The 27,533-nt window shown below is 42.3% G+C and overlaps 1 protein-coding gene across 1 annotated transcript; it reads left to right on the forward strand.

Moving 5' to 3' along the window:
* The first annotated feature begins 1,074 nt into the window (after positions 1–1,074).
* Positions 1,075–27,516, forward strand: psmc6 (proteasome 26S subunit, ATPase 6). The gene is made up of 14 exons (XM_038727274.1): positions 1,075–1,227; positions 1,743–1,822; positions 2,403–2,442; positions 2,802–2,854; positions 11,110–11,177; positions 13,994–14,108; positions 14,359–14,446; positions 18,117–18,178; positions 18,297–18,420; positions 19,250–19,311; positions 19,920–20,040; positions 20,127–20,207; positions 27,004–27,075; positions 27,159–27,516. Exons 1-14 carry the CDS (start codon positions 1,143–1,145, stop codon positions 27,275–27,277), a joined length of 1,170 nt encoding a protein of 389 aa, XP_038583202.1. The 5' UTR covers positions 1,075–1,142; the 3' UTR covers positions 27,278–27,516.
* The last annotated feature ends 17 nt before the right edge of the window (positions 27,517–27,533 follow it).

The following is a 27,533-nucleotide window of genomic DNA, read 5'->3' on the forward strand; positions in this document are numbered from 1 at the left end:
CTGCTATTTATTCCTTATGGGAACCATAACATCATTGTTATCACCATAACAATTCCTTTGACTATGTAAATGTTGTACATATCCACACTCCTTATTTTATTTTATATTTTTGCTCTGATATTTATATACTTCTCTATATACCACTATCTTTATTATATTCCTTTGCCCTTGTGCAATGTGTGCAACTGTAACACAGTTAAAACACAGAAAAAGAAAAGAAAGTATTTCTGATTGTGATTCTGAAGTTTGTTAGTATAACCATAAAGATCAATATGATTGAAATTTTATTAACTTTATTTATAAGACCTGAAAGCAAAACACTGTGGTGACGCTGCAGTTTCCCTGCAGAAGTCAAGACCATGTGAATAATGATTTGTTTAGATTCAAGCACAGCTCTGGCTAGTCTCAAAAGTACAACATCAAAATGTAGGGAGGATATTATGTTTGAAATATTGTTATCTTTATACAGAGTAAGTAGTCTGGGAATTGATGTTCAGTTTTTATGGGTCCCAGCACACATTGGCATCCAAGGGAACGAGATGGCAGGTCACTTTAGCTAAAAATGGGTTGAAAGTAAATCGGGTAGAGTTGGCAGCACCAGTTAGCAAAGGAGAGATCAAAGCATATGTATGGAGTAAAATTAGATGCAGTGGCAGAGTTGACTGGATAATGGAAATAAAGGAAGACATTTACACAACATTCAGCAGAAAGTGGGGGAGGAAAAGTCACTGGGGAAGAGCAGGAGAGTCAATTTAGTAGAATTAGACTGGGTCACACAAAGTTAAACGCATCTCTGCACCTTGTTGGAAAACATCCATCTGGAAATTGTGAGGCACACAGGCAACCAGAAACTGTGGAACATGTGCTGTTTGAGTGCACTAAATACTCAAACGAAAGACTGGCTTTAAGAAATGGACTGGAACATGGAGGAATTAAACAAATTCACATTAAAACTATTTTCTCAAATAACTCAGGAAAGATGGTGCTTAAACACATCTCATGTTTTTTGCAACAAACGGGACTGAACACAAGGATTTAGACATGTGTAACTAGGATACAGTAGGTGGCAATAATGCTCCGTGTGGTTGCAAGTCGCCAGTAAAAAGAAGAAGAAGAAGTTGCCCAGCAGTCAGTGGGGCATTATGGCGGACACCAGGGAGAAAGCGTTGCAGGACTACAGGAAAAAATTACTCGAACACAAAGAAGTCGACGGGAGATTAAAAGAATGTATGAAACTATTTCATTTTGACGTTCGTGGCGTGGCAGAAATATATCCATCGTTTGTTTTGATTACTTAATTTTTAGTGGACAGCTGTCATCAGCTAGCCGGCTAGCTAGCTAATGCTTTGTCATGCAGTTAGCATCCTCGTAGAAATGAATGGAAGTACAGCGCTTAACGATAGCAGTGCGATTTTTAGCTAGTAACGTTAGTACACACACAGTAGTAGCGTTAGTGCTGTGCCCAACAGGGTAATACCTTCTAAAAGTCAGCTAACGTTAGTCTGGGTAGCCATTACTGTTAAATGATGTACTTTGTCGTATCAGTTAACGTTATTAAGAAGTTTACGTTAAGCTAACTTTAAACAGCTAATGTTACCTTACAGTTATCTAACAAGCGTGTTTTCATTGACAGTGTCAGATTCTATCCTTATCTGTAACACATAGTTTAATTCTTGGCTTTGTGTTTAATAATGAAAACTAGAAGTGATACATTCTGGTTGTCCTTCATGTTTGTTTTCCAGTGAGGGAACAGCTGAGAGAACAAACTAAACAGTACGAGAAATCAGAGAACGACCTCAAGGCTCTGCAAAGTGTTGGTCAGGTAAGAGTATTGTTTGTTACACATTTACATTTCAGCTCTTCACATCGCACTTCTGGATTAATTCAACGGTAGACTGAAGTTCAAGCTAACCTTAGTGCTACTCGATTTGTGACGTTGTGTCACACCGATGTTTGTAATAAACACTTTGCAAAGGTAAAGGACAAAAACAGGTGATATGACAATTTTGAAAATGTGTCGTGGTCTATCTGCGCTGTTGGAGCAACACTTGTCAGGTATTTGTCATTACTTTTGACTAAATAATTATGGAAATTCTAAATTATTATATATATATATATATATATATATATATATATATATATATATATATATATATATATAGCTTGCAATGTTCAGACAGTAGTAAGTTAGAGGGCTTTAGCTTCTATTTTTTTTTTTTTTACCTCAGTTTTCCAACATGTTTGTTCCCATCACATATTCTCTGTTCCATCCAGCCTAAATTAGAGTGAGTTAAAGATTTGGGTCAGTGTCTGTGGGGATAGAGAGGGTGGACAGTGGAAGGGACCTAACTAGGTGAACAGAATGTTCTTTCCTAACTACATATTTGCCTTGTTCCCTGCAGATTGTTGGAGAAGTACTCAAACAGCTGACTGAGGAGAAATGTAAGTTCATTGGCAGATATTTCCCAAGTGTCACAGCACACGGTGTAATGGCAAAATGATTTAGGTCTAGGGGCTGTAATTACCACTGAGCCTCATGGCTGTCCTGACAGGCCATACATGGGCTAAATACCTTGGCTGTCAATCACTAAAAGAATGCAAGACTTACCTGAAACCCTGGTGAGCCCAGCAGCTGTGCATTCATCTGTTGCCAGCTCCTTTGGAGCTCATATTTACGTACGACCAACCTTCTTGAAGCTTGGCAGCCAATGAAAAATGACAACTGAGAATTGTTACTGATGGACATTAAACAATGTTGAGCTGTGACATAAAAACTAATGCGCCTCTTTGTTTAATTCCAGTCATTGTCAAGGCTACCAACGGCCCCCGATATGTAGTTGGATGCCGCAGACAGGTAAGTGCTGAACAGACACTAATAGGGATGAAACAGTAAGAAATTTTACATCACAATTATAGTGACCTAAATTACCACATTTTATTTTTAGTATTGTATTTAGTATTGTAAAAACAGCAAATGCCTTTTGTAAACAAATGAAAATCATCTAAATGTGCATGATCAAGATTTTATATTATATAGGTAATACAATGACCCTGTGGACAAGTCTTTAGAAGACAGTGATAGTAACTGCAATGAACCCAAAAACTGATATAAATACAGAGCAGGGATTGGATTTTCCGACCTGAAAATCTGACCCACGTGAATCATGCAGATCTGTAATTTAAAAATAAGAAGGGTTCTTATTTTTAAATTACAGATCTGCATTGTTGGTAGCATTCTTGAAAACATCCCAGTCAGTGCAGTCCAAACATGCCTGGAGGTCCTCAACAGCTTCACTACTCCACTTCTTTGATGTCCTCACTACAGGTTTACAGAGCTTTAGTTTTTGCCTATAAGCAGGGATCAGATGGACCATCATGTGATCAGAGTGTCTCAGTGGAGCGCGTGTGACGGCGTGATAAGCACTGCTAACTATGGTGTAGCAGTGATCCAAAGTATTCCCCGCTCTGGTTGGACAAATAAACTGTCTGTATTTGGGGAGTTCATGGTTGAGAGTTCCCCTGTTAAAGTCACGAGAACAATAACAAGGGAGTCTGGGTTTGTCTGTTCCACACACAGTATCTGGTCAGCCAGCATACGCTGTGCGGCGAGATGTAAACACCGACCAGAGTGAAGAAGCAAACTCACGTGGGGAGTAAAACGGTTTACAGTTAATGATAGGAAATTCAAGATTAGGAGAACAGTGTTGTCATGACAATCACTGTCATGTCGGTACACCAGCCATTGTTAATATAAAAACAGACACCTCCATGTTTTGTTTTGCCGGAGAGTTCTGTGTCGCGGTCCGCTCTGTAGAGTTGGAAGCCTGCCAGCTGCAGTGCGGAGTCCGGTATCAGCTCACATAGCCACGTCACATCCCTGACGTGAATGTGCGACCGCGCTGCAGGTCAGCGGCATCAGACCTTATGCTGTTAAAGTCAGCTGTTAGCCAAAAAGCTAAAGGAAGACTGGAGAACAGGGAGAGAGGAATTTCGGACAGCTGTAAGTAACTTTATTGCCATTATTGTGTCACAGTCTACAATGCAAAGAACATTGCCGTCCGTTGTGGAGACTTGCTATAATGCAACGTTATGTCTCGAGCATCAAATCTGATTTAATTTGAAACGCAATGGATAAGAAAATCATCAGGCTGCCTGCTCTCTGTCGGCTCCTACATACATACACACACATACTCACACAGCGGCAGCAGAGCGAGAGGCTGCGGTGGAATAATGTTACGGTGAAGGTTAAGTTGGCTCCAAACTACTGTAACGTTAGTTGATGACAACTACACTCGTTACTGTAAGTACGTGCAATAAAACCGTTGCAAGTAAAAAGACAATACTTTATCAATACACCTGTGTGTAATGTAACATTAAACATGTAGAAATGGTTAATTTAATCATCTATGTCCTCAGTATCTCATCCTGTATGTTTTATACTAACACTGCTAACGCTTGGCATTAGCCAAATGTTAAAAACAAGCTAAATTGAAAGCTGTCTGTAGTCTTAAAAACTCAGCTGCTGGCTGAGACACACCAGACGCTCCTCCTCCTACCTGGTAACTTAACCTGCAGCCAGCGAGAGAGGAGGAGGGACTGATACAGACTGATGTTGTTCTTTCTAAACGTCACTCACTACTTGTGATGTCAGATAAAGTTATTGAGTTACTTTGCTGTTGTAAACATTAATGTTGCTGTTCTAGAAACAACATTTTTAGCTGTATTTAAAAAAACAACCAGGCAGTTAATATGTACCCTTCAATATATGTTTATTTATTGCAAGTGATATGTCATCTCAATATATAACGTTCTCGCACATTGAATATTTCCCGTGCAGGCCTACCTCATGCCCGTTGGGTCTGGTCTTACCAAATAACCATCACTAAAAAATAGTAGTAAAAATAGTAAAGTATTGATAAAGAATCAGATCGTTAAGCAGTCTCAATAAGGGTATCAATATCAATAAAAATTAACGATCCCCATCCCTAGTCGCTACTTCCAGTGAAGCTTGGACACATGGGGAGAGAGTGGCGTTATCTACTTATCAACCAGTAATAAGTAGAATAGCTAATATTACTTTTTAAGGCGTATATGCTTAGTAACTAGTAGGTAATAACTATTATTTCTGAGTAACTTGCCCAACACTGAGTTGACAATAAGGATCGGATAAATTGGGTATGTTTTGATTATTGCTTGTTATAGGCTATCTGATGTTTACTTTGACTTTGTCGTCGACTGATCAATCATATAGCCTATATACACTTTGCTGTATGAATAGTAGCTTTTTAAGTCGTCCTTATGTTAAAGGTTTTGGCATGTTATAAATTAATTTCTTGTGAATGGTTGTGACAGGGTTTATATAAGGCCGTTTCAGACGGCTTGGATCCGCGGGGTCGCTCTGCGCTCAGGCAAACAAGCGCTCCGCGAGGTAACCATGGTGACGGCTTCTGTGTAACTTGTGCGATCCTGTGAAACAGTCGCGGTTGTTCTCGTCTCGTGCACATACTCGCCTGCTTCCTAGAGTTGAAATGTCAAACTTATTTCTACAGGTAATCATCAGACAGAGACTGATCAGCTGTTTGATCTGAGTTTCCTGAATAATATGACTGTTTCTTCTGCGACAACCTTTGCTGCTGTGTCTTATTCATTAAAAATAATCTATGAACTTCTACTGAACTTATTTGAAAGTTAGTAGTTAAATTATTTAGTTATAGACTCCCATTATTTCATGTTGCATGTTGCACATTTAGCTGTTGAGAGGTTGTGATGGCGCAGTGGATTAGCCGCTGCCAGTTTAATCGTGGTGTTGGGGGGGTCTCTATATATTTTCCTGCTTTTTTGCCCTTTGCCAATTACATGCCTGACAGAGGAGACTGTAGCGTTTCTAGATGCGCTGGTTGGTTGACTACACATTATCATGTGCAGTGGACGAACGGACTCTGCCGACACACGACGCACACAGCAACAGAACAACGTGTAGCGTTTTTACAAGAGCAGCAACACTGAGAGCTTCAGTTTACACGCTGTCAGCAAGTCAGTCAAGGCAAGTTTATTTGTATAGCACATTTTAACAACAAGGTAATTCAAAGTGCTTTACATAAAACATAAAAGCAACAGGGAAATATAAAAAAAGTTAGTGTTACAACCAGGGTTAAAAGAGTTAAATGGGAAAAGGCGATGATAAAAAGCTAAAAACAAAGAAAACAGGACAGTAAAAGTTACAGTGCAGTGTAAGTTATCAATAAAAAGAAAAATCTTAAATATTTAACTAAAAGCAATGGTAAAAAGAAAAGTCTTCATTCTTAATTTAAAAGAACTGACTGTTTCAGCAGACCTGCAGTTATCTGGGAGTTTATTCCAAATATACGGAGCATAATAACTGAACGCTGCTTCTCCTTGTTTAGTTTTGACTCTGGGGACAGAAAGCAGACCTGCCCCAGACGACCTGAGAGGTCTGGATGGTTCGTAATGAAGCAGAAGATCAGAAATGTATTTTGGCCCTAAACCATTTAGTGCTTTATAAACTACCAGCAGACTTTGAAATCAGTTCTTTGACATACAGGAAGCCAATGTAAAGACCTCAGAACTGGAGTGATGAGATCCACCTTTTTGGTCTTAGCGAGGACTCGAGCAGCAGCGTTCTGAATACTAATACTAAGAAATTCTGCCACTGTCAGTGTTTAAATGGATGTCATTGAAGACCTTAGCAATAGCCGTCTCAGTGCTGCGGTGTGGTCGAAAACCTGACTGGAAGACATAGAAACAATTATTTAGTGCCGAGAAAGCACTAAGCTGTTGAAAAACGGCTTTTTCAATGATTTTACTTAAAAATGGGAGATTTGATATGGGCTTATAATTACTCATTAGTGAACTGTCTAGATTGCAGTCAGACAAACCAAAGTTAACTCACCCTGCGTTAACTATAAGGTTACTTTCTTCAATCAAGTTTCCCTTCAGCACTCTCATAAAAACTAAAATACGACCGGACTTCAGAGTGACTGAAAAATCTCTGCAGCGTTGTCTTCCTCCGTGTTGTGGTTAAACCAAACAAACCCACGTTGCATTCTGCGCATGCGCACCTGCTTCTGGGAGACGCTGGACAGTGTTTGCCGTGAGATTATACCAGTACCCGGTTATCATGGTAATTAAAATGTATACGGTAATAATGACCGGTAATCGTTTCATCCCTAGACACTAATGTGTTTAGCATCCTGTATTGAATTGTCTTTTCTGGGGTTTCTGAGTCCTGTCTGGTCCATGGCACAACTTTAATAATTAAGAGCTAAAGAAATTCTCATGACACCATGTATTAATGAATTAATGAATTTTATTATTGTGTCATGCCTATAATTATGCCCAGCTGGTATGGGCTAATAAGACACCAAAATATACAATATGGCCAGGTCCAGAGTACATCCTACACAGTGAAGGAAGAATAAGAAGTGGACTAATAATATTAATAATAAATACATATACATGTAGGGCTGTCGTGGTAAATGGGCTTCCACAACTAACGGTACTACAGTGTTACACAGTGTAGTAACGTTATAACTAAATTTCCACAGAAAGCAACATGAAAAATAGCTGCAGGCATCCAACATACTACTCGTTATTTAGTCAGCTTCAAATGAGGTTTAAGTGCATTTATACTTCTGCGTCAAATCGACTGCGTAGCCTCTGCGTAGCCCCGTACACTACGCTGTATGCCGTGCTTAGCTACATCATAGGCTACACACGTAGACGTTAGTCCAACATCGCTGAGCCTGCTAGCTACATTAGCTGTGCAATATGCTGCAACAGCAAGTTAACTAACCTTCAAAATAAAAATAAAGCAACACAAAACACAGCAATACTTAAAGCTTCTAAGTTTTAAGACGGGTCACGTACAGACCATGGGGATCCATCCTTATACTGTTACAGAGCTTGTTACACTGGAAGAATTTTTGAAGCACTAATTTATTAATTCAACACTCACTGAAATATGAACATTGTAGTTGTTGCATTGCTTGCCATCCTCCGTGGTAGGCTTGGCCAATAGCGCAGTATTTCAATTTTGCGGTTATCGCAACAGTATACATATAGATACATACTTATACATATGCAACCACATATACCCATAGTTATACCTAAATATACTAGGGCTAGACAACCTCCACTACTCACCTTCTGTAACATTAAACACTGCTGTGACTCGGGAGAGGGCAGTGAAAAACGGGAGGGTTAGGAAGTCTTGTCTGGTAATGAAGTGATGAGGGCTAATTTTATAATTAAGTCATGTAATTGACGTGGCCAACTCTTTATGAACACTGAGTGTGAGAGGTTAGCTGATGTTTTGTTCTGTGGTGCTGCTGTGTTGTTAATGGGGAAGTTGCAGAGCGCCCTCTGTTGGGCAAAATATGCAACACTCATGACACGAGGGAAGGATCCGACTCACTTTATTTTTTTAATAGTCATATATTGGCTGTTATAAATGCCGATGCAGATATATCTGCAAGTAGCTCATATCGGCCGTCAATATCTGCACAACGATAAATCGGTCGGGCTGTAGCCACTATTAGCATTACATACCTGAATATCTGAGCGAACTAAGGTAGAAACCAGGGGCCACATTCAGAAAGATTGCTGCGCACAAAAAATTGCCTTAACGGCAAGCGTCTGAATTTATAGAAAAAATCTATGCCGATTTCCACGCATCCTTTCACCCATGTGTAGAGCTCACGCAAAGTTTTTCAGATACGGGAATCTGCATTGCCAGATGGCGAGATCACAAAATAAAGCTCAGTCCATGAAAACGGAGATAAAATACAAAACAGACATCACTATTGCTGATAGGCTACACCATCATAGTTTAATATGGATAATGTTTAACATCAAAATGAAATGTGGGGGGATCATTATAGGAATGATGATGCTTCTCAGAAAAGTTTTCCTTTGTAAAAGACACACTTCCACATTATAACTGTGCTAACTGATTAAATGTTCATCGGTTGTAAAAATCCAGGACAGAAGAGTTGCAGAACAGCATCTCAGTAGTTTTTCCAAATATCTATTGATATAAATATTGAGAATGCACAGAGTGGATTTTCAGTATTTATTTTATATCATTTTTGTGTGTGAAGTGGCTGCAGTGAATAGGCTACATTGTGCTGTCAGGCACACTGAGACACCGCTGTGGTACACAAATATATCTGCCTTCTAGCACATCTGCACCACCTGGACTGTGTAAATGAACAAAGTCTGGAAATGAAGCCACTGAGAGCTCTTGCACAGTTGCCACTCTCAAATATCCTCATCATAATGCAGGCCAAACATAACAAACCGAGATTTACATTTTTTTGTTTACCTGTCAAAATTCCATCTTCAATGATATCCCAGGACTCAGGGTGGCGGATACCTCTGACTGAAAAAAAGAAATTTCGGGAAGGTGTGGGTACTCAGTGTGATTGATGTAAACATAAATACTATGTGACACTTGTGTGTAATGCTGCATGGCTGCGTGATAGCCATGCAGAAGACACAAATGGAAGGATTGAGCAGTGTCCATGAGTCATCAGAAAACTTCTGAAGATGGCAGGACTCTGTGTGGTAGTTGAAGTCTGGTGAAGAGGAAGGGAGAGAGGAACGTCCCCTGCGGGGTCCCAGTGTTATTGACCACGCTGTCTGACACAGTGTTGCAAGTGCACATACTGTGGTCTGCTAATCAGGTAGTCAACAATCCAGGACACGAGGGGGGGCATCCACCTGCATCGCTGTCAGCTTCTTACCCAGCAGGGCCGGCTGGATTGTGTTGAAAGCACTGGAGAACTCAAAAAACATGACCCTCACAGTGCTCGCCGGCTTGTCCAGGTGGGCGTAGATGCGGTTGAGCAGGAAGATGATGGCGTCCTCAACTCCTAGTTGGGGCTGGTAGGCGAACTGGAGTGGGTCCAGGAGAGGTCTGACTATGGGCCGCAGCTGATCCAGAACCAGTCTTCATGATGTGGGAGGTCAGTGCCACAGGTCTGTAGTCCTTGGAGTCACTGGGACGTGGCGTCTTTGGCACAGGAACGAGGCAAGATGTCTTTCACAGCACAGGGACCCTTTGGAGACTCAGGCTCAGGTTGAAGACATGGTGAAGGACTCCATATAGCTGGGGGGCACAGGCTTTGAGCGCCTGGGGCAGAGACCATCAGGGCCTGCAGCCTTGTTGGAGAGAAGTCTCCCCAGCTGTCTTCTCACCTGGTCAGCAGTGAGGCACACAGAGGTTACAGGTGGAGAGGGGACAGGAGGAGTCATTAGGCTGGAGAGAGCTTTTAACCTGAGAGCCAGAGGGGGACAGTGAGGAGGAGGAGGGGGGAGTAGTGGGGTTGGAGTTGTTTGAGGGCAGAAGGCAGCTGAGTTAGTGGGGAGATGGGCAGGGGCCATAGCATCAAATCTGTTAAAGAACAGATTAGGTTGGTTGGCCCTGTCAAAGCTGCCTTCACCTTCTCTGCTGCCAGTCGGTCTGAAGCCAGTGATGTTCCTCATGCCGCTCCAGACCTCCCTCATGTTGTTTAGCTGGAGTTTACGCTCCAGCTTCCTCCTGTACTTCTCCTTAGCCTCCCTGATCCTTACCTTCAGGTCCCCTGAATGGCCTTCACCTCCACCTACATGCGTGCATTTTAAAATTTTAATCATGACTTACAAGCTCCCTGTCACATCCAGGATCTATTGCATATACACACCTCTGGTCACTCTCTGAGGTCGCCAGGCGAAAACCTTTTAACTATTCCAAGAACACGTTTTAAAACAAGAGGTGATTGTGCTTTCTGTGTAGTGGCTACAAGGCTCTGGAGCTCTCTCTCCTTAGCCTTGAAAGCCTTGGATTCTGTGTAACCTTTTAGAGAACACCTCAAGACACATTGTTTTAGACAAACTTTTCACTAGCCATATGGTTTTGTAATGCACGTCTTGTTGTTTTATTTTGTTTTTAGTTTATTTTTACTGTAAAGCACTTTGTGACCCCTCTTGTCCGTGAAAGGTGCTTTATAAAGTTTACTTATTTACTTTGTCAACTCACTGTAGTCCCAGTAAATGTAGACCTCAGTGATTTGAATATGAACTCTAATCTATTCATATTTTTCATCCCAGTTGGACAAGTCGCAGCTGAAGCCAGGCACCAGAGTGGCTTTGGACATGACTACACTTACTATAATGAGGTAGGCTGGACACAATCACCACTTAAAATTAAACTGTACCACTATATACGGATAATAACTGGAAGCAAGCAGTTGTAAGTTGTGCGCACAGCGGCAAAGACGATAACTTGGTATAGGCACAATTTCAGTTAGATTTTATTTGATGGGATTTTTTGGTTTCAGTTCATATTGTTGTTTAAATGTGGCCCATATCAAACTCCAGTGTTAACTGTCCACGGCTTGAAAGTGACCCGCATGCGCAGAAGAATAACTCTCCTGAGTTATTTGCATCTCAGTTATGCTATTAACAGAAGAGAGCTCACGATCTGGTGGATTTTAGTTGTAAGAAAGGGAATCTGTGAGCAGATGGTGGCAAGGTAGAGGAGGAAGAGAGCCACATGATTATAATGGCTTTTTGTGGAGCTTTTTCATTCACCGTGGCTCCGTCTAAAGCAGAACTGTGACAACCGCTGCTCTAGAGTGACGTCAAAGTCTCATCAATTCCTACCTGAGTATCCAGACACAGGTCACATTTAAAATGATCCAATCTGTGTCATCTGTGGATTTGGACCACATATGGAATGGGCCCAAATCCAAACTGGAAAAGATCAGGTTCCATGTGACTTGGCCTGTTCACACTGTCATAAAAGATCAGATCTGAGTTACATATGAGTAAAAAAATCGGATTTGGATGGAGTGAGAAACCCCAATGCTAATGGGCATCCTAATAAAGAAAAGTTACAAAAATGTTTATGTATGCAGTCAATTATAGTTTAGGAAATGGCTCGGAGAAATGCAATCTGTCCTTAACTTTTCTTTAACAAACTAGTTTCAAATCTCAATAAGAGCTTAGGAGCAAAACAAACATTTGACCGTAAATATGCTTAATGTGTTGACAGATGTTGTGGGGATCTGACTGTGGCATATTTTGTTCCATTTTCAAAATCTCTGAGTATCCTTCGTGTGCACGTCAGGGTTTCCACAGAAAACTCTTTAGCCGAGCTTGTAAGCTACCCAGCTCTTGATGCATCCTCTGTCATGACGAGTTTTATTAATGTTTGTGTGTTGTAGAGTAGAGCCCTGCACCGGCCTCAAATCTGGGGTCTAACCCGGCCCTGGCCCGAGACGCTGAGGCCTTAGCCCGGCCCATGTCCGACCGCTTATCAGAATTCTCAGCCTGAGCCCGACTGGAGCCTGTGTTTTGTTTGTCTCCTCCCCATAACACAGTTGCAGCCAATAAAATGGTTCAGTGGTTATATTTTGTTTTGTTTAAGTTAATTTAGCAAAAATGTTTTTTATTTGTTTAAATGAAATAGATGTTTTAGATATAAAACATTCAAGCTTATTACAGTGTTAGATCATACGTTTATTATCACTAGTAAAAAGGCATTTTTGACAGGCTGAGGCAGGTGGTTGCTTCTGTTCGCAAACAACATGCAAAAAACAGGCTATACGATCTAAACAAAGGCTAGTAATAAAAAACAGGCAGGTTGTCTTACATCTTGGCTATGCATCAGAAATCAAGGATTCACAGAACATCATGGCCAATCCCAAAGAAAAAAAACAGAACAGCCTCTTAACATTACAACCAGAAGCCGAGCCACTTTCTACATATCCTATATCCACCAATATGCTGCATTCGCTCATTCATATTGAACAAAGGTTTGCCATAATCCCGCAACCCTGTGTTCTTTCACATAGTGATCCGGCTTTCCGGAACTAACGGCTTAGAAAAAGACGGCTACAGGCAACACTGGCATGTCGGCTGTGTCTTTTCACACAGACATCTTTCCGTCTCTTAGGCTACGTTCAAACTGCAGGCTAATGTGACCCAAATCCGATTTCTTTGCCCATATGTGACTCAGATCTGATCTTTTTATGACAGTGAGAACAGGCATGGAATCTGATCTTTTCCAGTTCGGAATTGGCATGCTACTTGTCCGAGCGGACACAGTGAGGGGAGAGAGAGAGAGACGGAGGGAGTGAGTTGGGGGGCAGTGCTGCATGTGACATGGTGTTATTCTTCTGTGCATGAGGGTCACTTTCAGGCCGCGGACAGTTCACACTGGAGTCTGATATGGGCCACATGTAAACTATAATGTGAACTGTCAAACAAAAAAAATGGAACCGGAATTGAGCATTAAGGCCTGCAGTCTGAACGTAGCCTTATTACCATCTTTCTCGGCTCAGAGGCAAATCAGATCTGACTCCCCTTTCCAGCCTAGTAACTTTCATTCTGTGGAACATTGGTGTAATACTCCCGGAAAATAGTGTGAAAGCAGTGTGTGCGAGCGAGCAGACTGTCAGTATAATAAGTTATAAAACGTCTTTCTATCTTTGTTTTACCATGTTAAACTATCTCTCCTACTTTCTTTTAATTGGTGGATGTATAAAACATATAAAGGAGAAGCCTAATACTAGCTTGATGCCTGGCCCGTGTGTGAGCTATTATATGAAAATTGTCCCGAAGCCCGACCCCAGGGCCGTAAATAAGTTGGGGCCCCAACAGTCTTGGGCTGAGTTGCAGGGCTCTACTGTACGCAAAGAATGAAGCCTGTGAACCACTGTTTGAAGTTTCCGTTGCTCAGAAAAAACATATCAAGTGGTGACTACATGGATGTTGTACTGTTAGTTACTCTGCTCAAGCATTAAATGTGTCGCAGAAGATGGAAGCTCATAGTGATTTGGTAAAGATAAAGAATGTGCTTTTTTTTTTTTGTACGAATGTATTTCTGTTTCTTTGTGTCATGATGTTGTGTGTATTTAAAAGAGTGTTTGTTGTGGAGGAACACATAATGCACACTCTGTGCTCAGCATGTGTTTCTGTTTTTTCAAAGGTACCTGCCCAGAGAGGTGGACCCTCTGGTGTATAACATGTCCCACGAGGACCCTGGCAGCGTCTCCTACTCTGAGATTGGAGGCTTGTCTGAACAAATTCGTGAGCTCAGAGAGGTACAACCAAGCCCACAATCAGTCAGCAATTAGAGGCAGTCTCTTCGTGTTTGGCTGTTTCTTGGATTAGAATACTCGGTCTTAGAAATGCATTGGCAGGATGTGTTTTACAAGATAACATTTGTATGGTCGGGCCTTATTGGAGGAATCTGTGGAGATGAGAAAGTCTTAACCTTTACTAACTAGGTGATACATTTTGATCTCCTGTCCATAAGTCCAAAACAATGCTGGTGCTGTTATCTCATGGCAGGTGATTGAGCTTCCTCTGACCAACCCTGAGCTCTTCCAGAGGGTGGGGATCATCCCCCCTAAAGGCTGCCTGCTCTATGGGCCTCCAGGTTAGTTTTCCATACATCCACGTATGCACAAACGTATTTAAAGGTGGGGTCAGTGTTTCAAATCCAATAAACCTCTTTAGGGGTCCATGCCTAAGTGGGCTGGGAACCCATGAATGCAAGGCATCGCTGGAATGGCTGCCCGGCCAGTCCATACCTTAAAGGTATCCATACCTTTAAGGTATGGACTGACTATTGCTAATTGTTTGGACTAGTGATACCCAGCCCTAGTTTTGTCACTGCCTGGACTGTTGTGCTGCTCTGGGACTGCCTCGTCCTCTCTGCATGTTAACTTCTCAGCAGCAACTGCAACCACAGCTTGGCTAACATCAGTTAAATTACGGGCTGTGTCTCTATTTACTCTATATTTAGGGCCCGAGCACGACCGTGCGAGGTCCCTATTGAATTTGTAAAGATTATTAGGGCCCGAGCACGGCCGTGGGAGGTCCCTATTGAATTTGTAAATTTTATATTTAGGGCCCGAGCACGGCCGTGCGAGGTCCCTATTGAATTTGTAAATTTTATATTTAGGGCCCGAGCACGGCCGTGCGAGGTCCCTATTGAATTTGTAAATTTTATATTTAGGGCCCGAGCACGGCCGTGCGAGGTCCCTATTGAATTTGTAAATTTTATATTTAGGGCCCGAGCACGGCCGTGCGAGGTCCCTATTGAAAATAAAGGCATTGACGATGAAAAGTTGTGCTATTTGCGAGTTTTCGTCAATGGGCGTGTCTGTGGCGTCGATGATTCGCCGTGAAACAGGAAGTTGTTGTAACTTCAGTGTACATGCTCACATCTGCACCAAACTGTACATGTAGGATGAGAGTCCCGCCCTGAACACATGTACATGCCAACATTCACCCACAATCATAGCGCCACCTGCTGGCAACAGAAAGTGACCTTTAATGAAGCAGCCCCCGCCGCACGTTTCACCTACGTGCACGAATTGTCTGTGGTACGTGTATCTTGTCCAGACGCACAAAAAAGTCTCTTGGAGCCATAGCCTAAACCCAACAGGAAGTCGGCCATTTTGAATTTTACGTCAAATTTTGGATGATTTACACACTTCGTACTTTAATGAACTCCTCCTAGGGATTTAGTCCGACCGACCTCAAATTTCTGCTGTACCTTCTAAAGGCATTGAAGGGGGCATTCGGGAGTCTCTGGGGCGCATGGCCGGTGTTGTCGGGGTAGGTTTTGGTGCTCCTCCTTGGGGGTGCTTGGCTGGGGGGGGGTGGGCCCCTGTCCGGAGATGAGATCGGCCTCGGGGGCTGCTGTCACTGCCTGCACTGTAGGGAGGGATGCCTCTGGCTGGGCTGGGGGACCGTTGGCCTGGTTCTCCCGTGTTATCGCTCCCTGGCGGCAGGGAGCTTCCCGGCACGGCTTTCTGCTGTTCTTCCTTGGGGCGGGGTACAGCTTCCCCCGGGACATGCGGTCTGGGGTCCTTTGCGCTTTGGGGGGTCGCAGGGTGTCCTGGCTTCTGGGGGTGGGGGTCTCTGCGCAGGTTGATCCAATTGCGGTTTGGTGGGCTGCGGTGGGATTGTGGGGCAATTGTCGATGTATCTTGATGCATTGTGCTTTTCTTCCTGGGCAGGGTCTCTGGATGGCTGCTGGGCGTTTAGTTTGTGCATTGGAGTCCGGGGGAGGCTTTTCCTCGTTGGCTTGGAGGGACCTGTTTGCGTCCCTGTTTTGCTTCGTTGGCCTCGGATCCGTGCTTCCCCATTTCTCTGTCGGCCAGTTGTTGGACACCTCTGATACTGAGGTATATAGTTATTTTTCGGGATGTGCAGTGTGGGTGCAGGGCTGTGCTCCGGTTTGTTCTGGGTTTGTGCCTGGAGTTCTCAGCCCTTGACGGGTGGGTGGGTTGTTGGTGGCATGTAGCTGAGCTAGTTGATTTTGCCTCGTTGCTGGTTTGGCTGGTGTTGCACGGCCGGGCGTGCTGGGCATGGGGGGATGTCGGCTGGCGCCGGCGGCCTTAGTTTTTTCCGGCGGTTGGGGGGACGGCGGACTTTTATTGGCGGGTGCACGGTGACCTGTGCGGCGCGTTTACTTCCAGGCTGGGACTTGCTGCTGCTGTTTCTCTCCGCTGGCTGGCTGTCGTGTTGTTCCGTTTGCTCTCTCTCGTTTGCCCGACCTCGCACGCGGGATTTGCGGGGGGCTGCTGGGCATTGGGTGTCGCCGTACTCGCGCGTTGGGCTCGTCACTTGTGCATTGGTGTTGATGATTGCGTGGCATTTGGGCATTTTGGTTGTTCGCTGCGCGGCGGGGGGTGCTGGGTGGGGGGGGAGCACTGGTCTAGGTTGTGTGCGCGCCGCGGTCGGTCCGGGCGCTGCTCTTCTGCGGGTTATGCTTTTTGCGTTCCATCGGCATTACGTTGTCAACTGGCATTTGGGTCGGGGTCTTCTGCGTTTGCATCGCAGTCTTTGTTTTTTTTTTTTTGATTTGATTTATTCTTTTTCTTTCTTCCACCCCTATTGGCTACTGGGGTTCTTGCCTGCCTGTTACAGTCGTGGCGTCCCACTCTCACTAACAACTACATTCTTTAACAGGCTTATGCGCACACACATGTACACACACACACATACAGACACATTCACCCGCACACCACACAGACACAAACAAATTTAGGTTGTTCCTGGTAGAATTATTCCTGATGCTTTTCTTTCAGTTACTTATTTAAATTAGTTATTATTTCAGCTCTCGTGGCTGTGTTGTGTTGCTTATTTAGTGTGTGTGACTGTTTCTTGTTTTCATTTTTCTCTTAGTTGTGTTACTATGTCAACTGTTTATTGCTGCTGTTCGGCTGGTTGTCTTTTACTATTATTATTATTTTTATTGTTTGTTGTTGTTTTTCTCCTCCTCCCCCCTCTCTGTTCTATTGCAGGTTTCGTTGCTTTCTGCAATTGGTGTTTCCCACAGCTTTTCCCTGTTGTCCCCACCTTCCATCCCCCTTTCCCCCTTCTCTTACAGGTGTTGTCCTTTTCTCTGTGCTGTCTGTTTTTGCACCCTCATCCCCGTGTCTGCCCCCCTGTCCGGCCTGGTGACAAATCAGTACAGAATTAAATAAATAATAAAACAGACAAAGGAGTATGTTAATACTCGCTTGTTAAAGTAAAATCTGTCTGGAACAATATGGTATCCAGGTCATCATACTCTATACCAGGCTGCTGGGCAGGACAGGTTTAAAAAAATAAAATAAAATAATACATATAATATATATAAATACAATAAAGGCATTGAAGATGAAAAATTTGCGAGTTTTCGTCAATGGGCGTGGGCGTGGCGTGGCGTCAAAGATCAACTCTTCGCCATGACACAGGAAGTTGTTGTAACTTCAGTGTACATTCTCACATCTGAACCAAACTTTACGTGCTTGATAACTCTCCCACCCCGAAGACATCTACACACCAATACCGATTTATATTCATAGCGGCAAGTGCTATGTAGCTCCACATATGGGACACAGGAAGTGACATATAGCACCTTCATGTGGCGTCAGAACCGCGTAGCAAATTCTCAGCCGCACCGGCAGAGCTCCAGAATATGCGAGGGCCCGCCCAACGCTGCTTGCAGCTTTAATTATAAATGTGTATGGTTGATATTATTTGAATTTTATGAAGGACATGTAATCCTGTAAATGTATGCGTGCATTGATGGGACTCTGCTGTAACAGGCACTGGGAAGACTCTTCTTGCCAGAGCAGTGGCCAGTCAGCTGGACTGTAACTTCCTCAAGGTGAGAGTCTGTGCCAATATCAGTGTGTCCTGCCACAGTGCAGTGCTGCCAGTAAGCTGATGTGTGTGTGTGTGTGTGTGTGTGTGTGTGTGTGTGGGGGGGGGGGGCGTCCGTGCAGGTGGTGTCTAGCTCCATTGTGGACAAGTACATTGGTGAGAGTGCCAGACTGATCAGAGAGATGTTCAACTATGCCAGGGACCACCAGCCATGCATCATCTTTATGGATGAGATTGACGCCATTGGTGAGTGAGGCTAAGGATCTGGTTTGGTTTTTGTCTGTCCTGGGGCTTTAGCATTTTATTTTAGGTTTAATGCTCTTTAAAGCTAAATACATTTTCTCATCCAGTACTCTACTGGACGCCTTAATCTGGCATCTGTTGTAAGACATTAAATGTAATGCAGCGAAAGCTTCCTGTAGCTGTTAGCGACTGCTAACTCATTCGTTAGTAAAAATAGGGCAATATCAAGCCATGTACACTTTCAGTGCTTATTTGTCAATTGAATTTGAAATTTCAAAAAGACCTAGTATGCACTCTGACACCATTACATGTATTGCAAAACCTACTGCCACTGTACACGTTATATTAATCATACACCCCTTTTGAAGACAGGTTATAGATGAGATTTTATTTTTATTAGATAAATAGTGGGAGAGTACAGTATTAATCTTACAGGGAAATGAGTGTTTATGTAGCCAAATCACATAAATACGGAAAGACAATAAATACAGTTATAAATGTAAATGTAACTAAAAATATACCCACAAGTGTCGATTCACGGGTTCAAACCCTTTTCCACAAGCAGTTATTTCAAAATAATTTCCCACAAGTGGTTCAACATTATTATGAATGTATTTGTGTAATGCCACGCACATTTCACATGTCTCTGATACATACGTGGACACATCCTGTGAGTTTTGTGGTGATTAGCCCAATGCTGATTTGTGTCAATTTAATTCCAGAGCCAAGCCCCTTTTTTTGTTTATTTTTTTATAAATTTGCAAAGATTTCAAACTTTCATTTGCACGTTATTTCCAGTTATTGGATATTCATGTCTGTATGTCCCATGTAGGCGGCCGTCGTTTCTCTGAGGGAACGTCTGCTGACAGAGAGATCCAGAGGACTTTAATGGAGGTAACCGAGTCACTGTAGTGTCACAAAACACAGCCACCACTGTCATTTTCTCTGTTGTCTTATCCCTCTTTTAGTTTAACGAGTGATAAGAAGTGCCAAGTCACAGAGTCCTCTTATTTTTCAGGAGCAATGAGATTTGCGGAGCCTAGTACTGTTAGACTGCAGTGTTGGGCAAGTTACTTATTACTCCTTTAAAAGTATTGAGTGATAAAAGAAACTAGTTACGTTACTCATTACATTAGTATATTGCTTTCACTAACCCCCGCCCACCAGCCAACAAATAGTCTCTCCCAACTTTTTAATCATAATCAAATAAGCAGCAAGGAGTATAGTTTTTTACAAAACATATTGTTTCTTAATGCCACCAGCTAAAATAAAAAATAAAGCAAGTCAAAGCCAATTTGGAGCCGCATTCACGTCAAGCATGGTGTGTTCAGCTGGTGACACACTACTGTTGAGTCTGCTTATTCAGTAAAGCTAACTTGGTTCAAACAGGGCTAATGTTGGGGTTAAAGCATTTTATTCTTTTAGTCATGAGAGCGATTAAAGTAAGCTCAGTGGATAGATGGTTAAAAGCAGTGATTGATTTGTTTAATATATCCTGTCAGCTGCTGAACCAGATGGATGGCTTTGACACGCTGCACAGAGTCAAGATGATCATGGCCACCAACAGACCTGACACTCTGGATCCAGCCCTGCTGCGGCCCGGCAGACTGGACCGCAAAATCCGTAAGATCTCGTTCTGTTCCTGTTCACCATCTGTGTCAGCCCTGTGTGACCATGCGGCAAATTCTATGTCCTCTTCTCTTCTTCAGACATCGAACTGCCCAATGAACAGGCTCGTCTGGACATCCTCAAGATCCACTCCAGTCCCATCACCAAGCACGGAGAAATAGGTCAGTTAGCAGGGATTGGATTTTTCCCATTAATCTGGAATTCTGGATTTTCTGACCTGAAAATGTGACCCACGTGAACCATGCTGATTGGTAAAAAAGTATATTCTGGTTGTGCTAGCTTCTCTGCGCGTTTGACCGAGGGCAGGGCTTAGTGCGCGCGCACACACAGCAGAAAGTGGAGACCTCAAATGCTCCTGCATGCACACTGTGCTATCTGCCTTCTCAGCTGTCCTCTGTCCTTCATGGTTATTGGAAAGTCACAGGGATGTTCAGAGTTTTGTAGTTCTGATGTTTGGTTGCTTGTGATTTTGCTCATCTAGGAAATACAGCCTTATCCTAACCTAATGTAATGATGTTGTAATGAGCCCCATTTGTGTACTCCCTACCAGAAAGCAGTCAGGCACCCCAATTACTGAATCACTGTCCTCGAATTGATCAAATGACTTCTTCTAATCCACATTTAAAACTACCTGGATTAGGCCTTGCACTGCTAATCATAAGGGTTGGGTAGTCACCTCACGATTCGATTACGATTCAGAGGGCTGCAAGATGACAAGAAGACAACATTACGTTACCTTAAAATACTTTTTTATTTTTTATTTTTTTGACATTTCTACAGTCTCAAAGACTCATTTCCCGAGCCACTGCAGTTCTAACAAAGGAACAGAAAAGCGGGAGGAACAAAATAAAAACCACAATAAATCAGTGTAAATAGTTTAAATAAAGTTTGAATAGTTTTCAGTGCAAATTAACAGTTTCAAGTCAGTATGTGGTGCTCACTGGTAAATACTTACAGTAGTTTAATGTGAGTTAAACTTGATCAGTTACTCTCAACCTTAAGCATTTTTAGCATCGATTTAGCTAGCTATTTATATTTAGTCCTATTAACAGGGATTGACGTCAGATATTGTTTAACAATAAGTCACCGCGTACAGAAACAACTTAAGTAGTACACAAGTAGGGATAGGGATTGTTAATTTTTATTGATATTGATACCCTTATTAAGACCACTTAATGATCCGATTCTTTATTGATACCACTATCGATACTTTACTTTACTATTATTTGGTAAGACCAGACCCAACATTCAGTGTGCGATAATATTGTTATACATTGAGATGACATATCACTTAATAAAATAGCCTATATTGAAGTGTACATATTAGCTGCCTGGTAGTTTTTAAAACTATAGGATTAGACTTTAATATTTTAAATACAGCTAAATGTTGTTTCTAGAGCAACATTAATGTTTGCAACAGCAAAGTCACTATATAATCTCAATATCTGACATCACAATACTGAGTGATGTTTAGAAAGAATAAAAAACTACGTCTTTATCCGACCTTCTAACGTTACCTGGTAGGAGGAGCGGCTGGTTTGTCTCAGCCAGCAGCTGAGTTTTTAATAATGTGCCAGATTTTAAAGCTTCAGACCAGTCTGTGCTCCAGACAGACAGCTTTCTATTTGGCTTGTTTTTATTTGCTGTGACATACAGTATGAGAGACTGAGGAATGAGATGATTAAATTAACTATTTCTACATGTTTACCCTACAGACAAGTATTGTCTTATTACTCATGAAGGATTTATTGCACGTACTTACAGTAAGGAGCGTAGCTGTCGGCAACTCGAGTAGTTTGGAGCTAATGTCACTTAATTGCAATGGCGCAGTGTCTCTCTCTGCTGGCCGCTTTGCTGCTCTCTGTCGGCTCCTACATACACACAGAGACTGCAGCCTGATCATAAACAGTCCCGGGCCCGTTTGATACTGCGTTTCGATGCAATCATTAAAAACATTAGTTTTCTTATTCATCACGTTTCAAATTAAATCAGGTTTGACGCTTGAGACATAACGTTACATTATAGACCTGCTAGTCTCAATAGCAGTAGGCTATCGATAAGCTCGAGCCTTATTGATTTTCCGGTTTTGAGAAATTTTGGAACCGGGCCCTTTTTAGAACTGGGTCTTGATCCCCCCTTTACACAAGCATGTACCACTACAAGTTAGCCGATTTTGTTTGTTTGCTAAACGTTAGTCTTACCTGTCGGAGTCTCAGCCATAGCGCCGCTGCCGTCATCAGTAATGTCTTGGTGGCAGTAGGGTGCTGAGATGATGACTGCATCTGCAACTTTCTGCTCTTAAGTTTATTCCATGCACAGTCAAGGGCTTCACCAGGTTTGTCGTGTTGCCGGTCTTGGCAGCAATTATCTTACTTCACAAATATCGCATCAAGCCTGATGCAGTGTAGCCACACTTCTGATCTTCTCCATGTCTTTTACATCCACAAGCCACGTCTCTGCGCGTAAGCAGCGTGAACTAGTGTTTACATCACCACAGCCAATTACAGTCACTTTTAGATTTGGGCACAACAAGCATGCTGCATGCTTATTGGTTCATTGACGTTGACAAGATAAAACCTTAAGGTGCCTAAAAAGTATTGAACTTGATACCCAGCCCTAGTGATGAGGCTGGACTACAATCGAGCTGTTTCAGGCAGTTCAGAGCAGTGTTTTCTGTGGGAGGTGGGAATTCCCTTTGGGGCGGACTTGGGGCTTTTTCACTTTGCACCTATTACATGCAAAAAAAAGATATATAACTCAATGAAGGAGAGGGAAAAGCCAAAAGGCATAATATGACCTCTTTAAATTACTACAGACTTCAGCATAATCTGAATCACTAACATAAATTAATAGACTTGTAGTCAACATCCTCCTGTTAAAGTGAGGAAAATAAGTATTTGAACACCCTGCTATTTTGAAATCATGGAGGGGTCTGAAATTGTCATTGTAGGTGCATGTCCACTGTGAGAGACATAATCTAAAAAAAAAAAAAAAAATCCAGAAATCACAATGTATGATTTTTTTAACTATTTATTTGTATGATACAGCTGCAAATAAGTATTTGAACACCTGAGAAAATCAATGTTAATATTTGGTACAGTAGCCTTTGTTTGCAATTACAGAGGTCAAACGTTTCCTGTAGTTTTTCACCAGGTTTGCACACACTGCAGGAGGGATTTTGGCCCACTCCTCCACACAGATCCTCTCTAGATCCGTCAGGTTTCTGGGCTGTCGCTGAGAAACACGGAGTTTGAGCTCCCTCCAAAGATTCTCTATTGGGTTTAGGTCTGGAGACTGGCTAGGCCACGCCAGAACCTTGATATGCTTCTTACAGAGCCACTCCTTGGTTATCCTGGCTGTGTGCTTCGGGTCATTGTCATGTTGGAAGACCCAGCCTCAACCCATCTTCAGTGCTCTAACTGAGGGAAGGAGGTTGTTCCCCAAAATCTCGCAATACATGGCCCCAGTCCTCTCCTTAATATAGTGCAGTCGCCCTGTCCCATGTGCAGAAAAACACCCCCAAAGCATGATGCTACCCACCCCCATGCTTCACAGTAGGGATGCTGTTCTTGGGATGGTACTCATCATTCTTCTTCCTCCAAACACGGTTAGTGGAATTATGACCAAAAAGTTCTATTTTGGTCTCATCTGACCACATGACTTTCTCCCATGACTCCTCTGGATCATCCAAATGGTCATTGGCAAACTGAAGACGGGCCTTGACATGTGCTGGTTTAAGCAGGGGAACCTTCCGTGCCATGCGTGATTTCAAACCATGACGTCTTAGTGTATTACCAACAGTAACCTTGGAAACGGTGGTCCCAGCTCTTTTCAGGTCATTGACCAGCTCCTCCCGTGTAGTTCTGGGCTGATTTCTCACCTTTCTTAGGATCATTGAGACCCCACAAGGTGAGATCTTGCATGGAGCCCCAGTCCGAGGGAGACTGACAGTCATGTTTAGCTTCTTCCATTTTCTAATGATTGCTCCAACAGTGGACCTTTTTTCACCAAGCTGCTTGGCAATTTCCCCGTAGCCCTTTCCAGCCTTGTGGAGGTGTACAATTTTGTCTCTAGTGTCTTTTGACAGCTCTTTGGTCTTGGCCATGTTAGTAGTTGGATTCTTACTGATTGTATGGGGTGGACAGGTGTCTTTATGCAGCTAATGACCTCAAACAGGTGCATCTAATTTAGGATAATAAATGGAGTGGAGGTGGACATTTTGAAGGCAGACTAACAGGTCTTTGAGAGTCAGAATTCTAGCTGATAGACAGGTGTTCAAATACTTATTTGCAGCTGTATCATACAAATAAATAGTTAAAAAATCATACATTGTGATTTCTGGATTTTTTATTTTTTGATTATGTCTCTCACAGTGGACATGCACCTACGATGACAATTTCAGACCCCTCCATGATTTCTAAGTGGGAGAACTTAAGAACAAAATAGCAGGGTGTTCAAATACTTATTTTCCTCACTGTATGTGCAATGAGCTATATAATCCATCCATCCATCCATCCATCCATCGTCAACCGCTTATCCTGCATACAGGGTCGTGGGAGGCTGGAGCCAATCCCAGCTGACATCGGGCGAAAGGCGGGGTACATCCTGGACAGGTGGCCAGTCCATTGCAGGGCCACACAAAGAAAGACAACCAGTCACACTCACATTCACACCTAAGGACAATTTAGGGTAACCAATCAACCTAGCCTGCATGTCTTTGGATGGTGGTAGGAAGCCGGAGCACCCGGAGAGAACCCACACAGACACGGGGAGAACGTGCAAACTCCACAGGCCGGCTTCAAACCCACAACCTTCTGTGAGGCGACAGTGCTAACTTACCCACCGTGCCGCCTGCTATATAATCCTTCAAACAAAAAACCCAAAAGATTTTGCGGTACCTAAAATCACAAAAACATAGAAATCTTTACCAGCTTACAATAATGCTTGTGGACTAAGCTCTCCTTATTCACAAGTTAATAATAGGCTTCCAAGACCTCTCACTACAAACAAATTCCTGAGCATAGAATCCCTCACACATAAAAACATATTGCTGTATACCACAATCAAAAACCACTTTTATTTAAAATATAGCGACTAAACTTAAAGCAAAAACAAAGTAGTCGCTGAGAGGCTGAGGTAGGGCCTTGGGGTGCTGTTTGTCTGACAAACAATTCACGGATCTCAAAATATAACCTATTGCTTTTATTGATGAAAATATACAACTTAATATAATGTGAAAAATGATCACAATGATCAAAAACTATAAAGAATACCAAGGTCTACAAAAAATACAGCTTCCCATTCACTCTCCCTCTTTCTGCCGCTGGTGTTGAACAGGTGTGCAAATGAACTATACAGAAATCACCGCCCACATCCACGTGACTTATCAAAAAAGTGCAAAAACAAATAAACCTATATACAATTCATTCCAAACTTGCAATAAATCAGTTCATGACTCCTACATAAAAAAAAGATCTTGAGCACTAATTGAAGATCTGCAGAGAGGACAGTCAAAATATTCTGTAAATGGCTGCATTGATTGCAAACCTACTTTAAGACTGAGTTTACTTTCAGATCAGTTTACAATTTCAAAGCTAAACAATACAGAAAGCAGCTTCTATACAAAACATACGAAATCAGCCACAATAAAACCATGACTATGTATGGCGGTGCAAATGTGCTTAGTATCTTCAATCTAAAAACAGATTTGAACAAAATTGTGAGCTGCCTTTTTTTTGCAGGATGAGAACATTCACATACTCATTACACATTCACACCTGGAAGCTGCGCAGTACAATACTAAGCTTGGGGATATGGGCCTTGCTCAAGGGCACCTCAGTGGTTTATTTTCCACATCAGGAATTGAACCGGCAACCTTCCAGTCACAAGCTCACTTCTCTAACCTTTGGGCCACCACTGCCCACCAGGTTTGAATCAAGGATGAAAACTTAAACTAGTCATGCAGAGCTATTTAATTGTTTGGCCACTCAACCTAAAAGGCAACACCTGGGCAACAAGAAACATCTGTCAGTCACATGTTCTAATAGTTTTGCTCACTTGAAAAATGGGTGGGTTCAAACAAAGGGTGATATGTCCTGAGTTGTTTAACACACACAACAAAGGAATTTGCCTTCCTGTTCCAATACTTTTGGAGTGGACTGTAGCTGTTTGATGTGTGGCTAACCCTGTCCACATGTCTCACTGAGTCAGCTACTGAACCCAAGTTTCTCAATCTGTGGTAGACTGTGAAAGGCCGAATGTGACACAGTTGGACAAATAAATGCAGGTCTTAATTTCACATCGTTTGGCTGTTAGATTAGAAAATAAAAGCCTGGATTATTAAGTGAAGTTTTCTGATAATTTAAGTTTTGTAGTAGATTTTGGGTTTCGGTTGATAAACTTTGAAATTCTATAAACATTTTCTGGAACATCGGTTTTTTTTTTAAGGTAATAAATAATGGAATGAGACTATGAATTGCTATTGTTATTCAGAGCTGGAATAATTAGTGGCTGGACAGAAAATGAATCTGCAACAAGTTGTACAGTTTCCGCTGTAGCATCACATTTGGCTTTCAGAACTTAGTAGTAATGTGCTTTTTTAAAGTAAATAACTGACTGACAGATGCATAGATATTTAGATTCAGCCCTACTGTTTTTATTTTTTCTATGCTTTGAACAAAGGTTTTACCTCAAGCTGTCGGGCTGAATACAAAGCTGAAATACTGATCAATTATTTACCAGTATGTGGATTGTGTTTTAATTCAGTGTGCAACTTTCAGTGCATAGTGTGACAAAATGTTGTACATTTCCAGTACACTTGTAGGCAACATGGTTATATCGTAGGATAATGACACAGATGGGATGCAGTCTCGCAAACAAACTTTCATCTCTAGATAATAGACTGGAAAGTTGGACAAACACAGGGACATCAGAACATTTCCTGTGATTGCCTTTCAGATTATGAAGCCATTGTGAAGCTGTCAGATGGTTTCAACGGAGCTGATCTGAGAAATGTGTGCACAGAAGCAGGTTGGACATGAACTCATTCGGTATCATCGTTTTAAGTCATTCAGGAACACTTCTGTTAATGTTGGCTTGTTGTTTGTTTGCAGGTTTATTTGCCATCCGCTCTGACCGCGAGTATGTCACTCAGGAAGACTTCATGAAAGCCGTGCGGAAGGTGGCTGACTCAAAGAAGCTGGAGTCCAAGCTGGATTACAAGCCTGTATAAACCCTCTCTGTGTCAGTCCTTTTCTGATATTTTTCATTGCATTTTTCATTTTTGGTTTGCTGTGTTGTTTATTTGTGGGAAGCTATAAAAAAGTACATTTTCCTCACAGTTTAACAGTGACTCTCCTGTTTCCACTTGTTAGTCTGACTTGCCTCAGTGTTTACACTAGCTCAAAGGCTGATCATTCTAGCATCCCACAAAAAGCTTCATGTACTGAAATATATACCATTATATCTGAAGTTGTGTGTTTTTCTGT

Source organism: Micropterus salmoides, unplaced genomic scaffold (genome assembly GCF_014851395.1).
Source record: "Micropterus salmoides isolate LMB-PRFRI ecotype aquatic unplaced genomic scaffold, ASM1485139v1 Ms_hic_scaffold_18, whole genome shotgun sequence".
Lineage (NCBI taxonomy): Eukaryota > Metazoa > Chordata > Actinopteri > Centrarchiformes > Centrarchidae > Micropterus > Micropterus salmoides.